At 44.5% G+C, this 17,193-nt stretch overlaps 1 protein-coding gene across 2 annotated transcripts in view; it reads left to right on the forward strand.

Annotated features, from left to right (window-relative positions):
* Positions 1-17,193, forward strand: part of RASA3 (RAS p21 protein activator 3) — a 302,321-nt gene that overhangs the window by 28,810 nt on the left and 256,318 nt on the right. Inside the window, exon 1 of one of the 2 annotated variants that reach the window (XM_053309443.1) lies at positions 12,024-12,221. The exons of the other annotated variant lie outside the window; for it this stretch is intronic. Within the exon in view, the coding sequence (XP_053165418.1) occupies positions 12,167-12,221 (55 nt within the window). The 5' untranslated portion in view covers positions 12,024-12,166. Of the gene's footprint in view, positions 1-12,023; positions 12,222-17,193 lie in introns of those variants that run through there. 2 annotated transcript variants of the gene reach the window in all.

Consider the following 17,193-nt stretch of genomic DNA (forward strand, 5'->3'; position numbering starts at 1 on the left):
TTCTTAGTAATACTTTTTATAGTATTTCAGTAAATATAGGCTTGCACAGATGTGATATTTATAATCCTATCTAATAAAAGGCTTGGTGTCCGTCCGTGGACGGACACCAAGCGTGTGTCCGTGCCTCTCTGGCCTCTTCTGGGCATGCGCGAAGCGCATGGCCAGAAGGAGCCAGGGAGGCAGGACCGCCAGCACCCGGTGGCAGAGCCATGGCCGAGGCCTGGCCGTGCCGCCGCTTACCCGGCTTCTTCGGGGCGGCCGCTTCTGGCCGCCCAGGATGGCCGCCGGACGAGGCGGCAGACAAAACAATGCGGCGGTGGGCCCGGGCAGCGGTGGGCCAGGCCGGAGCCGCGGTGGGTGGCGGGCCCAGCCGGAGCCGTGGGCGGCGGAAGGTGGCGGGCCCGGCCGGAGCCGCGGGCGGCGGTGAGTGGCAGGCCCAGCCGGACCCCCGGGCGCCGGGGGGTGGCGGGAGAGGGAATGGCGGCGAACATCTGGAGCGCAGAGCTCCACTAGCGCCCGTTAACCAACGGGCTACAAAACCACTAGTATAGCATAAGACACATAATAAAGTGTGTCCCTTATCATTTGTTAAACCTGTTTTCTGGCCACCTTGCACATTAGAAAATGATTACATGGAAAACACTTCATGTAAGAAATAATGAACAGAAGCCTAGATCGCCATGTGTGATGATCATACCCGGAAGGAACACCTCAGCTTTCTTTTAAAACAAAACAAAAATGTATTAATTTTAATCCAGTTGTCTGGAAGCTGCTGGCCCAACTGCAAAATATATGCCATTGAAAGTATAAATGGAACTGATTGGTTTTAACTGTTGCTGTCCCCAGCTCTTACTGCAAGTAAGTGGCTCTGAGTAACCAGACAGTAGGGATGTGTAAAGCGTTTCAACGTTGAAATGACCCATTTCTAGTGTTTCGAGCCCGAAACAAAATACAAAATCAGTTTTGTGCACATCCGTACTGGACAGATGTAGGAAATTTGTCATGAACTTAGTGTTTGGGGTGGGTCCCAACATGCCAATAAACTCAGGGTTCTGCCAGTCCACAGCTCTTGGGTTCTATTCATCAGGGGTGTAGCTATAATTGAGCAGATGGGTTCAAAACCCCCAGGGCCCCCACCCTCTGAGGGCTCCCCAGCTCTGCCCCCCCTTTCTTCATTATATCCCTCACTCTGAGGGGCCACTGGGAAGAGGGGTGACCACGGGCCGCCTCTCCCCTAGTTATGTCACTGCTATCCATTACTGCCCAGGCTCCATCTTTGCTCCACTCCTGAGACCTGTTGGATTCTGTTCTAGCTGCACCCTTGACTTTTAAATTCTTCCAGGCTCCACACCTGACCCATCAGGCTCCGATCTGCCTAATTCTTCTAGAGGGTCAGTATTTTTAACTTCAGAAGATGGCAACTCCAGTTTCAGATGTCTAGGGTAAATTTATTGAATCTGCCAAATGGAATGAGAATACTTGTAGCAAGGGAGCAGAGATTAAGTGCCTGTCAAGAATGCTAAGCTGGGTGCTTTCTCTCTCTTGCTCTTCCGTCTCTGACTTCCCAGAACATTAAGGCAGAATTTGATGTGGTAAACTGCTGAGCAGTCTGACACAGTGCAGCACATTTGCCGCATAATTTTACACCAGAGCTTTTCCACGTCAGTTAATAGCATTCCACAGTTGAAAGGCTGGATTCACAGTTCACATTGTGTTCTAACACATGCTTCAACTCCTTTTCTAAACAGGAATCTTAATACTGGTGACTTTCAGGGGCTGGGGGCACTGGAAGAATAAAGGAAATTTGCCTCCCCTCATGTGTTGTGCAGGCACACTCAGAGACCTTTTAATCCTAGCTATCTCAGTGTTTACCCTGCTCTTCCTCCAAAAAGAACAAGCGTTCTACACTTTTATCTTCTTGGAAGCCCCTTAGGTAGAATTAGCTGAGACAGAATGACTGGCCCAAGGTGACCTAGTAAGGTTTGTGACTGAGTGGGGACCAGAACCTAAATCTGAGGATTATGTGCTCTGGTTTAGCTGAGGTACAACTGGAACTGAGGGGCAAAACATGATTATCAAGCCATCTCTATAGCAACTTTTGATAAAGCCATTGCATTAATTGTGTAATCTAGATGTGGCTAACTGGCAGCCTGCAGGCCAGATTTGGCCCCTGAGGCTCTACCAAGATATGGTAAAAGGTTTCACCCACAATTTCATTCAAAAGGAAGACTTTCTGAAAATCTTTTCAAGTTGGGAGAAACAGAAATATTCCACATTTCAATATCATGTTATCTCTGCTTTGTGTGTGGTATATATATGAACACAGGGGTGCACCAAGGTAACTTGGGTGCCCAGACCACCCAGCCACAAGGCACTCCCTCCCTGTGCGAGGTCCCCCGAAACTTTCTTTGGGGTGCTCACCCTGTCAAAGCTCCATGGGTTTTTTGTTTAAAAAATCTTACCGTGGCTGCGGAGGGAGCGGAGCAGCCCTTCTTCCCCCTCCCCAGGCAGTGGTGGGGTGTGCGCAGGAACAACGCTGAGCCCATCCATTCGGGGCATTGTCTTGAAGCAACTGTGAGGAGTACCTGTGCAGTTGAGATCATTGCAAGCCCGTGACATCGGCTGCTCTGCCTCATTTGGGAGGAAGGTCAGGCCGAGGGAGGGAGTTCTTTGCCACTCTGAGTCTGCCTGCTCCCTACTTCTAGAGTGCTCGACCGCCCACTGCGACCCACCTGCTGTCATAGTTTGACAGGTAGGCGTGCTGCTGAGCTCTTGCCGCCATCCATCCCCACTGCGCCGCTGCTGCACAGTGGCATTTTAAAAAGTTTTTTTTAAAGGTAAAAAAGAGGGAGAAATTGAGTCCTGAACAGGATGAGAATTTCTCCCCAGGAAAGAGGGACATCCCGCACGATGCAGGACAGTTGGCAACCCTACCTGAGATAGAATTTATTGGTATAAAATTTGGGTTGTTGTGATTACTCATGTCCAGGGGCATAGCTATAATAGGGCAAGGGGAGACAGTTGTCTGGGGGTCCACTGCCTTGGCAAGTCACATGACCGACTCCTGAGGCAAGTCACATGACTGACTCCCCCAGCCACGCACCTGCCCGAGCTTCCTGTAGTTGTATTCATTCTTCAAAACTGATGTGAGTGTTAAGACCTGGAGATACCAGAACAGCATGTCTTTCTCTAGTACCAATAAATGACTTGCATGTCCACAATTTACAAAACCTTTAAAAAAATAATTTAGGATGAGCCGAGCTTCGGGGGGGGGGGGGCATTTTAAAATCTTGTGTCTGGGCCCACTCCAACCTTGCTACGTCCCTGCTCATATCTGTGAGGCAGCAGATGGCCAATTACCTGTTGTAGGTTTTCCTGAAAAGTTGAAATCCACATGTATCTTGATCTTGTGAAAGAAGCTACCATACAGTGAGGCTTATCAGCAAAATGGATTTTTGACATTAAATATATAATGAAGCCTTTTTTTAAAAAAAAGTTCCTTAAACTCCTCTATGTGACAAATGCAAAACATCATCATAAAGTGAGAAAACTGATTTTCTTGAACCAGCCTCTATTCCTCATTGTTCTTATCCCCACACATGTTTTCTTTTTTATTTTTAAAGAGAATGTGAGGATTCAGATTATTATTTTGGTTAGCATCCTCTAACACTGAATTGTTTGGTTACTGCAGTTTTTCCTCTGACCTGAACTTAATTTCAAAACTTTTCTCATAAAAACCCATCTTTATGGACGTCTTATAAGATATACTGTACCCCAAACAAACCACATCAAAACTGTGTCATGAAAAGAGCAATTCCACTGAGAATATGACCAAAAGCCATAGATGCAAGCAACTTTTACTATGACTTCATTATCTGGACAAAAGGTCAAATAATACAGCACATTCACAGATCTTGCTTCAGGCAAAATGTATGACTCCCACTTCATGCATTATTAGAAGATGTAGAAAAAGAAGCAACAGGTTTTCTGTCCCTGTTTCCCTAGCTCTGAGGATTGCTGAAGCGACATATAAGAGATTCCATATACAAATAGATTTACATCTTGCCAGCAGAGGGCGGAGGCACACTTCCTCTGGGCCCTAGAGAAGTGACGTGTGAATATAATACTCTTCAAGGCAAAGCTAATATCCATGTTTAATTTCACAATCCGTATAGAGATTATAAAAACACTTTAATAAAGTTGTTCCAGAATCGTAACAGGGCATGTTAGAAGGATCTCTTTAAAGTACTTATGGTGAAGAAGTCCTACACAAGAATGTTGAAATGTAAATAGATATGAACGAACATACAGTGTGGCATATCCCATGTTTTTGTTAGCTGTTTCCATTATGTTAAAGTAATTAGAAAATCTCTTAACTCTACTTCCTCTCAAGGGGAATCTCTTGTAGCTCATTGAAAGGAAGTGATTTCCTTGCCTGGCAGAAATTACTCACAGAAAATGACCTTCTGTGACTGTTGCCTAATTTAGCTTTCAGAATCTTCTGCAGAGTTATAATATGAATGCATATAGTTTTGGATACAGAGCACCAATAAACGCTTGGCCCTGATCCTGAAATCAATTGCTATTTAAATGGAAATTGCTTTCCATTTAGATCAGTGAAATTAAGTACCAATTGTTTTGAGGTCTAGAAGTGGGAAGACAAGAGAGCAGATTCTTTCAGCTTTCCTGTTTGAGTAAGTTATCTTAGAGGCCCTTCCAAGGGCTGAAATCCAGACTACCAAAGCCGGCATGGAACTGAGAGCTGTGCACCTGCAGCCTTCCTGAAGAAGTCAGCACTCAGTGTGCAGTGGGGAGGGTGAATTTCAGGGATTCTACCTGTAGGGGAAGAATAGCAGTTCAGTCCCCAAATAGCAAAGCAAAACCAGTTTGGTGAGAAAGCAGCAAAGCAAGAGGTCTTGAGACAGTTCATTAGTATTGAAGAACTACAATGATTTATTTAAAGAAAAGTTTACAAACAAATGTGAAAAAGCCTGCAGCTTAATTTCAGCTGTAGCTCATGGCTGAAAAGAGAGACCAAAACAAACAGCCATCTCTGGAGAGACAAAAATAACACAGGAAGAAAAAAGAGGGGAGGAGTCCAGCACTTTTATCCATGACCCTAACCCCCCAGTGGTCACTATGAGACATTGCAGCTGAGAGCTGATGCTGCCAGGGTCCTAGCTCCAACACTACCTTCCCTTGGAAGTGCTCTGTGCCTGTTAGAAATATGTTCCTGAGGGTCACACAGCTCTCTGAATACTTCGTGTGGTGCAGAGCTCTTCCGGGAAGAGCACTGGGTGACATTCAACTCCTCATATTGCTGCTTTTTCTGGAGGCACTCTACGCCACACAAAAGTTATGTTCCCAAGGGCTGTGCAACCCTCAGGAACATATTTTCACCAGGCACACAGTGCTCTGAAAAGGGAGTTAGGGGCCCAAAATGTGCCCTCCCCACTGTGTGCTGGGCAATGCACCATTATGTTAGTTCCTCCAGCGGGCATGCAACTCATGTTCTGCATCCAATTTGGTAGTCTGGATGTCAGCCAGAATGTTTAGTCCAGGGTTCACATATTCTCTTGGGTTTCACATGACATCATCATCTATCTGTTGACAATCTGTATTTGTGACACTTATATTGTCACATTTATTAGGAGACAAAAACTGACTTTTTTCAGATGACCACATATGTGGATTGTTGTCACTGCAAATTTTCTTCTTTTTCTTTTTTCTTCTTTTTTCTTTTTGTGGGAGGAGGCATGCACTCAGATACAACAGACACCACAGAAATGGGAGACATAAAAGGAAGTCAGTCTACCATTTCCAGAAATATGCTATATCTATTATGGTGTGGAAGGAACTTTCCAGTTCTGCATGTGACTGCAAGTGGAAAAACAAGGACTGGCTAGTGTTGCAAGAAGCCTGTCTTGAAGTGGCCTAGGAGACACTTGTACTTGTAGTATGTATTACTTCAGATTCTTCTGTTGAGCTGTAGTTTGAACCGTTTTGATCCAGAATTAGGGAACAGATTTTATTAAGCATCTTCATATCTGAAACGGAATTCAGTGGATCAGTATGGATGTGTATATTAGTGGCAACATACGCTGCATTATGGGGTTTGTAACATTTAGTACTGGGAACACTGAATTGTTGTGGCTTATGTGCCTACCTGTGTATTTCAAAGTCACTGTATTGTATGAGTTTTAAATGAAAATGAGTCTTGAATGCAAGGAGAATTTGATAAGATGAATGGAGATTGGCAGCAAAATAATAAAATATCATGAGAACTCAAAAAATATCACAAAAAATTAAGAATATAACAATACAGAGACCCTGAGAATAAGTAGTGCTAATTGGCAATGAAAATATCCAGGTGTTGCTAGAACAGCATGTTTAGGGGCTACAAACAGTACCCCACTATGTGATTTGGAACTGCAGGCTTGCAGTCTCCACCTTGGTTATGGGAGCTTATGGGGTTGTAAACTCTGCATATGCCCATATTTGGCAGAACTCTCAAGTTGGTCGCTTAGCACAAGCAACATGGGGTAACTGTTACCCAAGGTCAGGATAACTAGCGACTGCAAGATATGACCCTATGGCTCCTCTTGATTCAGAGAACGAGGCTGGCTGAGCAGATGCAAGTTAGGGAGAAGGACTATTTCTCAAGAGAATAGTAAAACTCCCTCTTTTGGCAGGAAGGATTAGTTTCACTAATCATCTTCACAGGAATTCAAATAAGGCTGAAGCACTCCCACTCTACTATTGCTGTGTTAATGGTCTGGCGTGGATGAACAGGGTCAGTAGTTAGTTTCAAAAGAATCTTTATCTTCCCACCTGGAAGGTCTTCCTGGTGTGCTAGATAAGCCTTGAGCTCTCCCATTCCCGCTAGACTGTACAGGTTGCTCAAACCATTTTACTGTATTGTTAATTGAGTTCACAGGTACTGGTGATCAAATAAAGTAATATGAATTCTTTTGTCAATCATGGATCTCAGTCCCAACAGCAAGGAGTTGTTACCTGTGGAAGGCCTGAAGGCATGATTTTGCCTATTTCTAGCCCAATCCCCAACAAATGGTGTGTGTGTGTATATGTCCTTTAGCTATAGCCATACCAACAGCTCCAGCTTTTGCTCCAGCTTTTGTTCCAGATCAGATCCCAGTTTGCAGTTTGGACTTGTCTCCAGACCCAAACCGTGCAACCTGCTGGGCTACCCTAGAGAATTGGACCCTAGAGACCTGACCACCTCTGGACTTTTCTTGGAACCAGACACTATCCTGGTTTCCTGGCTTGCGAGTGGCACACTTGTCTCTCCTTTTCCCTGCCTTTCTGTCTTGTCCCTGTGATGAGAACCACCAACTCACACTACCCTGCAAGTGTAACCGACACACCACCAGATATTGGATTAGGTATTACTAATCCCATTGAAATCAGCTATATAGTAGAAACATTCAAGATTTCATTGCATTTTCCTAGAGAAGCCTGTTTCCTCTTTCTTGCATACAAAACTTTGTTTTCCTGCTGTAACTTAGTATCTGGGAACAGTTTAGCAGGTACTATTTTAATAATAAATTTTAATAATAAATAAATATTTCTCAATTCTATGTATTTATTTATTATTTGTCTACAATAATAAATAAATATATAAAACCTGTGTAATCTATGTGAAGAGGGCACAGATGTAACGTAATGTCTGAATTGGGCACAGATCTCTGATCCTGTATAGCTTATGCTGACCATTAGTATTGGAGTCCTGCTGCTTAGAGATAAATAAAAAACTCAGCAGATGGTAACAGTCTTTGTTTATAGAGCCAGTGTGGTATAGTGGTTAGAGTCTTGGACATGGATTGTGGAGACATAGATTTGAATGCATTGTCAGGTATGAAGCTCATTGTGCAATTTGAGACTAATTTTCCTTATGGAACTGTTGTGAGGATAAAATGGGGCAACCCCCTCAGCTCCTGGGAAGCAGGCTGAGAATTGTGATATAAATGTGGGTAGTTTTATGGTGGAATCATAGTAATAGCTGTAAACTGGACTAACCTCATTCTTGCCTAGTTTACACACAACTCCTTAGGGTGTCAGAATGGGCACTCTAAGGGACTCCTTTGGGTCCCTTCATCTAATCGATGAAGGCTCCTATCTATGAATACTGAACAATGTTTTGAAACATTTGAGGGTACTGCATGATTTATCATCTGAAACCAATGAATGCTCAAATGGCCAGCATTATCAGAAAACTAGTGATTAGGAACATAGGAAGCTCCTTTATACTGAGCCAGACTCTTGGTCCATCTAGTTCAGTATTGTCTACACTGACTGGCAGCAGCTCTCCAGGGTTTCAGGCAGGAGTCTTTCCCAGACCTATCTGGAGATGCTTCCAGAGATTGAACTGGGGACCTTCTGCATGCAAAATAAATGCTCTACCACTGAGCTTAAGGAGATGTATGTTTCAAAGGAACACATAACATGGGAACAGGAGAAGACCAGACTGAGGAATTTCAGAGGAGAATGAAAACCAGGAGAGAAATGGTCAGAGAGGAATGGAGGACATATCCCGGAACCCAAAGAGACGAGGAAGGCTGAAAGTGAGATATAATTTGAAATAATCCAATATTTGGTTGCAAGCCTCTCACTTTAAAATGAATGGCCGTGGCAGAACACTATGAGAAACAGAGCAGCTATGCAAAAACATTAGTCGTTGCTTAGATAAAACACCAGCCGCCGCCACCACCACCAGTTGCTCTGTGTGCTTTTGTGTGCCTGTAGTAGTTCTGAAAAAGGAATTTTGAACAGGAGAGGAGCCTAATAATTGTATATAAAATTATATGTCTAATTAATCTAGCCTAGAGTGTAATATATCAAGAATGTCCCTTTCTTCCTGTCCCCCCGCAACAGACAAAACGAATGCCAAATCTATTGCAGACTAACATGCAGAAATAATTGGTAAAACAAAATTTTAAAGGAAAAGAGACAATGAGGCTGTTCTCACATGCGGTCTAACCTGGGCTAAGGACGCCAAGGCCAGGTAAGGCTGCGTGTGACAACTGGCAGGATTAGGCCCGATCCTGGTGGGCCAGTGCCGCCAAACCCCGCTATTTACCCTGGCTGTTAGCCAAGGTTAAAGGAACAAATGTTCCCTTACTCCTGGCTACTTGCTCAACTGCGAGCACGGGCTTCTTCCAGCTTGGCTGCACACAGAGATGGGTGCCTAGAGTGCCCGTCTCCTGGGGGAATCCCCCAATGCATTCTGCATGTGTTGTGCAGTGTATTACGGTATTCATGGAAACAGAGTCCTGGCCATGCTGCATGGAGCAGGGCTGACTGTATCAGAGCGTGCTCTGCACTCCCACTGAGTTTCCAGACTGCGCTGCATGGAGCAGGGCTGACTGTATCAGAGCACGCTCCATGCTCCCACTGAGTTTTGGACGATTGTCTAGGAGTGAAGACAAGGTTTGGGAAGCCTTCCCCCCCACCTGCCTGGTAGGTCGTGTGAAAGACCCCAAGGCATATGCTTCAAAATATGGCTATCCAGACCTTGAACATCCATCATATTCTGTAGGTTCCAGTAGCTCTCTTGAAGAGCTATTTTTTATTATTAGTCAAAGCATGGTCCAACTGCATGCATTCAACCACCATGGACAAAAGTTTGGGCGGTATATAAGTTTGATAAATGAATGAATGAATAAATAAATTTGAACCTTTACACAATACTTGTGGAACAGTCCCTTTCCAGTTCCACCTGCACATAATAAATTTATTTATTTGATTCATTCATTCATAGTTATTTGTATACATTGTCTTTAAAAGCATATCTCACAGTGGTATACAGGAAAAATAGTAAACATTAAAACAGTAACACACAACAATGAAAACAATTAAATGCAATCAAGCACAGTCAGCAACTATGTAAAAACCATAAAACCTCCTAAGGGAGAAAAGCTTGGGCAAATAAAATTGTCTTTATTCGAGTCCTGAAGGCAGTAAGGGTAGATAACAAATGAACATCCCCTGAACAGCATTCTGTGTTCCAGAGTCTGGAGGCAACAGCTGAGAAGGTTCTGACTTGTGTATATGACAACGAGCTTCTTTAAGTATCAACATGTGGAGCATTCTCCCCTTCCAGTGACTTTGTTAGGTTAGCAGAAACATTTGGGACAAGATGGTCCCTCAGATATCTAGGATCCAAACTGGAAAGAGTTTTAAATGTCAAAAACAGCACTTTGAATTGGACCCAGAAACAAATTGGCAACCAGTGTGCAGCTCTTTTAAAATGAGATTGGTATGCTCCCAGTGAGTGGTTCTTGAAAGAACCCTGGCCACCATGTTTTGCACTAGCTAATGTTTCCAGCTATTCTTCAAGGGTGGCTCCCATGCATTGCAATTACCCAGACATAATGCAACTAAAGCATGGGTAACCTATCTGTGGCCAGATCTGCCTTCTCAAGATGAGGGATGGGATAGGCTTACTGTAGGGAGACAACCTTCCTCTGTGGGATAGTTGTGCTCCTTTGCTGGTCCTTTCCCCACCCCTGGCACCTAGACATTTGACTCCAGCAGAAAGGAACAAGATTCCCATAATTTTGCATTTCCCAAGCACAAAATATTGTGCTTTTAGTGTTTCTGAAATATGGTTTCGGCCACAGTAAAAGTGCAGCCTAGGGGCTAAATACATGACCTGCATATAATAAATAAGCCTTTATTGTGCAACTATGAGAAAAAGCCCTTTGAAGATGACATAAAACAGAGCTTTACTCGCATAGGTTTACTTCCCTTAATTAATGAGAAGTAGCTATTTTGCACATCTGTAGAATGGCTTTTAAAATTATTTAAATATAGAGATACATGGTCACTGTTCTTTCCTTTGATGATTGATGGCCACATGGAAAACAGAACTGTTTTGAGAGATTATTGAATTTAAATAACTTGAGGTTAGTAAAGTTTTTACTAGTTGTGGCCTACCTTATCAAAACCAAAAAAATAAGATTACTGGGATCTCACAATTCCACTGTTGGATAATGCCTGGAAGCTGGTGGTGAAGTTAAATAAGTGGGCCTGTGTAATTTAGGGCACTTTTGAGATGAGGTGTTTATTCTGGGGTGCTTTGTTAATTTGCTCTTGGCGGGGTGGGGGGAGAGTTAAAATGTGTCAGCCTGTATTTTCTCTGAGCTTAAATGATTAAGAGTTTTCCTGTCTTTTTTTGAAGACTGTGGTACAGCGTACAATTGCATGTGTGGATTCTTGCTAGTGCTACTGTTCCATCTTTTTACATAGGCTGTATAAGCTTTCTGGATAGTATGACATATGTACACAAAAGCATGTAGGTATGGAAATAGTGATGCAAATCTGCTTGCACTCAAAGTAGAAAAGCAATGATCAGGACGGCACTACAAGGAACACTTCTGGAAGAAGAGCTCCTAGTCTTTGCCTAGTAATCTGGAGGAAAAAACCCTTTCAAATGGCAACAGTATTAGGAGTAGTAGTATGTCCTTTGTTTTGCCACATAAAGAGTATTTGTACAGGAGTCCCACCTGCACATAATAGATAAAAGGAAGATGCACCTTCCCTAGAGTTTGCAGAAATAGGTAGTGCGATCCTAAGCATATTTACTCAGAAGTGTGTTCCTAAATTCAGTCGGGACTTAGAGCATAATACTGCTTATAGACTGCAGCCTTAATGGATTTCCAGGGGTGTCTACTCAGCCCTTTTCCTGCCGTTGCTCACGATTGTGGAGTCCGAGAAAAAGAGGATGCTGCAGGCACCTTTCCCTGGCTCCGCTTATAAAGCGGATTCCCCGGGCCGGCTAGCCAGCCCTGCCTTGCCCAGCCTGTCTCGTTCCAGCTGTTCGGTCCAGACAAGTCTCTCGGTTTCTAAGTCTTCCCCCCCTCCCAACAGGGAGCGGCCAGCTTGAGGTTGTCCAATGAGAGGCGCCTCCCGGCCTTTTGCTAGCCAATGAAAGGGCGGCTGTGGGGGCGGCCGCTGGTGGAGATGTTCTCGCTCTGCCTTCTGAAGAGAAGGGCGAAGGCGGGGATAAGCGCAGCGCGCTCGCTCGCTCGTCCTGGCCGCGTTTGTACACAGCAGTCTATCCGAAGCAGCGAGTGCAGCAACGGAGCCGGCCTCTTTCTCTTTCTCGGCGGAGGAGCTGAGGCGCTGCTGAGGCGCCAGCTGCACCATGGCGGTGGAAGAAGAGGGGCTCCGGGTGTTTCAGAGCGTCAGGATAAAAATAGGTACGCGAAAGAAAGGCGGGAGAGTAACAAAGGGAATGGGGAGGGCGCTTCTTCATACTGACCAGGGACTCTCTCTACAGCTCCACAGGATGGCCGGTACCGGGAGAGGGTTGGCTTGGTGCCTTTATTTAAGGGTGCTGCACGGTCCGCTGCGGGAAGACGTGTCTCTCTTTTTTCCAAGAAGTGCTGGCTGAGCAGAGCGGCGGCCGCCTGCTTGGGGCGGGCTGGAGTGTCCCGTTGCCTTTTTCAGCTGTTGGGGCTTTTCCTCGCCGCGGGACGGCACTGACCGTTCTGCTTGCCCTTGCTTCCTCACAGGAATCTATCCCTAAAGTGCAAGACAGATGTGACTGCCCCAGCCAATTTGGGGGGGGGGCGCAAGAGGAGGCACTGCCCCCCCCCAGCCTTGACACCTGGAAGGAAGAGCGGGAGGGGACTGCCAGAGAATGACAAGGCTCTCCCCTTAAGAGCTATTTTGCACCTCAGCCGACTGGGCTCCGTGGCGCATGCTTCCGGAAGCCTCCCCCCACCCCTAGGGTCCTTTCCCCTAGTTCTTCTCCCACGTGTTCTCCCCCCCTCCCGCCCCATAGCTACTGCGCCGCTAGTCCCTCCGTCCTCAACGAGTTTCCCAGCAGCAGGCACTGACTGCGCGAGACCCGTCAGTCTGTGGCGGCAGAACGTTAAGCAAACAGGCTTTCCAACAAGCAGCCGACCTTTTGCCGTTTCCATTCCCAACTTCTCTCTCGCAGATAAAGTAAACACAGGGGAGGTGGGAGTGGACCATTGTTTTTTAATTGGGCTGGGGAGGGAGCAAGAGGTAAGAGCTCCTTGAAATTTGGTGTCGGTTTACCAGGCTGGGTGGGGAGCTTGTGTTTCCTAAATGCATCCAAGGAAGACCTCTCGGCTTGGCAGAGGATCAGTTGTTTTATGGGGGCTTGTTGCTCTCCATCCTTGCTGCAGGATCAAGTCTACATCCAACCCTACCACACACTGAGGAGCAAGCGCGAGTGCACGCACACACACAACCTACAGTGAAAAGTGGCAACAGTTGCTGTAGGAGACAGGCAGAGGAGGACTTGAAAAAAAATCCGTGACTGTGAATTGATTGGGCAGATGTACGTCATTCTGCTCCACTTCCTTGGGCCAAGAGAAACCAAGAGAGGAGTGTTGAGTGGTTTAAATGGGTGAAAAACTTGTGGTGACTCCCCCCACCCCCAGTTTAAAATATTATCTTGCAAATGTTTCCTGAGTCAGGAGCAGAGAGTTATACTGTCCAGTATTATTGTCTTCCTGGTGCTGATATGGGAGGGGGCTGATGATGTGGAGGAGACTGTTCCCACAATGTGGATTGCTGGGCTGAGGCTGAAAGTCTCCATTGACAATCCTGCAGTGTAGTTTGGTGAAATTCTGCCCTCTTATTGTAGATGGCAGTGGTGGGGTAGTGTTGAATACTGTGGCTTTTGCAGAAAAATCCCTGCAGTTGATTTTTCTGTAGACTGGAGGTAAGTGGGGGTTGCAACCATGCTGTTGCAACCCCCTGTTATGATCCCTTCATTTGGTTGGTGGCTGAAGTTCATAGGGGTTGTCAATAGCCGTCATGGAATAAGGGGACAGGTTCTGTTGTGGATTGGTAACTGGTTGAAGGACAAGAAACAGAGGGTAAGAATAAATGGACAGTTTCACAATTGAGGGAAGTAAGAAGTGGGGTCCCCCAGGCCAGGAATCTGTACTGGGACCAGTGCGCTTTAACTTATTCATAAAGGACCTTGAAGTTGGGGTAAACAGTGAAGTGGCCAGATTTGCAGATGACACTAAACTATTTAGGGTAGGGAAATCCAAAACAGATTGTGAGGAGCTCCAAAAGGATCTCTCCAAACTGGGGGAGTGAGTGACAAAATGGCAAATGTGGTTCAGTATAAGCGAGTGTAAAGTGATGCATATTGAAGCAAAAAACCTCAACTTCACATATACACTGATGGGGTCTGAGCTGTCAGTGAATGACCAGCAGAGAGATCTTGAGGTCGTGGTGGACGGCTCATTGAAAGTGTTGACTCTGTGTGCGGCAGCTGTGAAAAAGGCAAATTCCATACTAGGGATCATTAGGAAGGGGATCGAAAATGAAAATGCTAATATTATAATGTCCTTATAAAAATCTATGATGTGGCCACATTTGGAGTATACACTTCTGGGCATTGTATCTTAAGAAGGATTTTGTATAACTGGATAAGGTACAGAAGAAGGCAGCCAAGATGATCAGCGGCCTGGAGCACCTTCCTTATGAGGCAAGGCTACAGCATCTGGGGCTTTTTAGTTTGGAAAAGAGGTGACTATGGGGACACATGATAGAGGTGTATAAAATTATGCATGGAGTAGAGAGGGGGAAATTTTTATCCGTCTCTCATGCTAGAACCAGGGGTCATCCCATGAAACTAATGGCCAGGAAATTTAGGACTGACAAAAGGAAGTACTGTTTCACATAGCACGTAATTAATCTATGGAATTCTTCATAGGATGTGATGATGGCCGCTAGTTTGAACGGCTTTAAAAGGGGCTTAGACAAATTCATGGAGGATAGGTCTAAAAATGGCTAATAGTTTGGTGGCTATAGGCTACCTCCAGTGTTGGAGACAAGATGCCTCTGAATACCAGTTGCAGGGGAGCAACAGCAGGAGAAAGGGCATGCCCTCACCTCTTGCCTATGGGGTTCTTAGGGGCAGCTGGTGGTGGGCCACTGTGTGAAACAGGATTCAGGACTAGATGGGCTTTGAACCTGATCCAGCAGGGATGTTCTTATGCAATTATCTGGCATTTATCTGTCATATTGATATCCTGCCCTGCTTCCCAGAGGCTCAGGGTTGTGGGTTGAAATCTATATGTAGAAAAAGGGAGTTAAACATCATGCAAAGAGACCAACAGCTCTAATTGTCTCCTCATTCAAAGTCAGACCTTCTAAGGTCCATCTTGATTATAGTTAATTAAAAACTCAGAACTTGACCCTGCAAGCACAAAAATGGTGCTTTTCTTCAGAATATCTGTGTAATCAATTTTAAGAGTTCCAAAATACAACTGATTATATATTTTCTGTACTAGATCTACATCGACAGGTACCCAGGGTAGATTTGGTCTTGATGTAAAAGAAATAAAGCAAGGAGTACTCTAGATTTTTTTTAAAAGCAATAATATCCTGGTACTTTACTACAGAGGACCATTTTCTTCTAAAGTTGCCTTTCTAGCCCTATTTATTTATTACCTTTCCTATTTACATGTTACCTAAGATATAACGTGTGGCGGGTGGTGGTGGTCAGATATTCAGAACTTGCACCAGGACTCACTCCAACCTTGCTATGCCATTGCCTCAGAAGAATGCTCTGACCTCTCCTTTTGATTATATAGTGGAGTCCCTTTCAACTTTTCAGGGGGCTTTTATTGCCCTCCCCCTCGGCTTTCCACCTCTTTTGTTTCAGGGCTCAGCACTGAACTGACTGGGGATGGGGGCAATGGAACAACTACACATCACCTCCCTCACATCCATTTCTCTTTCTCTTATTACTATTTATCTCTTTGCCTTTTACTTCGTTTGCTCTCTTCTATTTTGCTGTTCCTGACTCTTACCCTTTCTTATGTAGTATTTCCCCCTCTCTAGTACTTTGACTCCTCTCACCTAGCTGTTGATTTTCTTCCATCATCATTTCCTTTTCCTTTCTTGTCTGTATCTCTCCAGTTTCTTTGTTTTCCATTCCCCTTTTCTTCTTCTGGTTTGTGTCGCTTTCTTTTGGCAGTTTTCCTCCTCCCTTTCACTCCCTAGCTTGTCCATAACTTATTTTCCTATGTGCGTGGTTTTTCTTTCCTTTCTCTCTCTCCTGTTTCTTTTCTCTTTTCTAGATTGAAGAGACTCATATGACTGCATTGTGAGTTTCATGGCTGAAAGGATATATAAATTTGAGTCTGTTATCCAGGGTCAAGAAATGTTGGCTCTGATCACCAGCCAAATTTTTTTTACTCTTCAAACTATGTTGGTATATTACTCGTCAGGATTTTTTTCACTTGCCGGGCATCATTTTTCACTCATCACAGACAAGTAGACTGGTGTATTTCCTGAGCTCTGCTCTTAACCAAGTCCAACATTCTGACCTCTACACAACACTGCCTTTTGGGTTGTTGTATTGTGGGCTGTGTACTTAAAGCCGCTTCTGTAATTTGTTGAAACCAATAGTTAAAATGAAATAGCAGTTACTTACTTTTCCGTTCACTGATCTGGACATTTATAGTAGATTAATTGAAATAAAAGTATTTAAAGAATGGTGCAAACTCTGCATGCCTACTCAGAAGTGAGTCTCATTGAATTCAATGGAGCTTACTCCCAGGTAAGTAGTGGACATAAGATTAAAGCTTTTTTTCCTGACTAACTCAAGTCCAATTGTTTTAATGGGTCTGCTCTAAGAAGGATTAACATTGGATATTTTGATTTCTATTTACATAGCTTTATATGCTTTGTGCATGTGCGCACACACAAAAATGCACAGCAGGGACGGTCAGGGAGGGGAACAGTTTACACTGGAGAAGGACTACTAGCAGACAAAGATGCCAACAAGTAGAAGGAAGGGGTGAAACTGCAAAACCAAAGGTTTATCACATGTCAGGCTAGCAAGATGCGAGGAAAGAGCCTCGTTTATAAAATTTGAAAATGATGTAAGAATTGCTTTGCTGTACCAGACTAATGTATCTCCAGTAGGGATGTGCGAATCGATTTGGGTACAAATCGATTTGTACCTGAATCTAGCTGATTTGAGTGATTTGGAGACCGAACAAATCACCCTGTAATCCATTGGCTAGACTTGGGTCCAAATTGAATTGCACCAGGTTTGATTCAAATTGATTTGAGATTTGGATACCTCCTATTAATTCTCCCAGATTCCCAGCTTTCATTAAAAAAAAAAAAAAAGAAGCTAAACTCTAGCCCTTGTAGAAGTGGAGT

The sequence above is a fragment of the Hemicordylus capensis genome, chromosome 3 (assembly GCF_027244095.1).
Source record: "Hemicordylus capensis ecotype Gifberg chromosome 3, rHemCap1.1.pri, whole genome shotgun sequence".
Lineage (NCBI taxonomy): Eukaryota > Metazoa > Chordata > Lepidosauria > Squamata > Cordylidae > Hemicordylus > Hemicordylus capensis.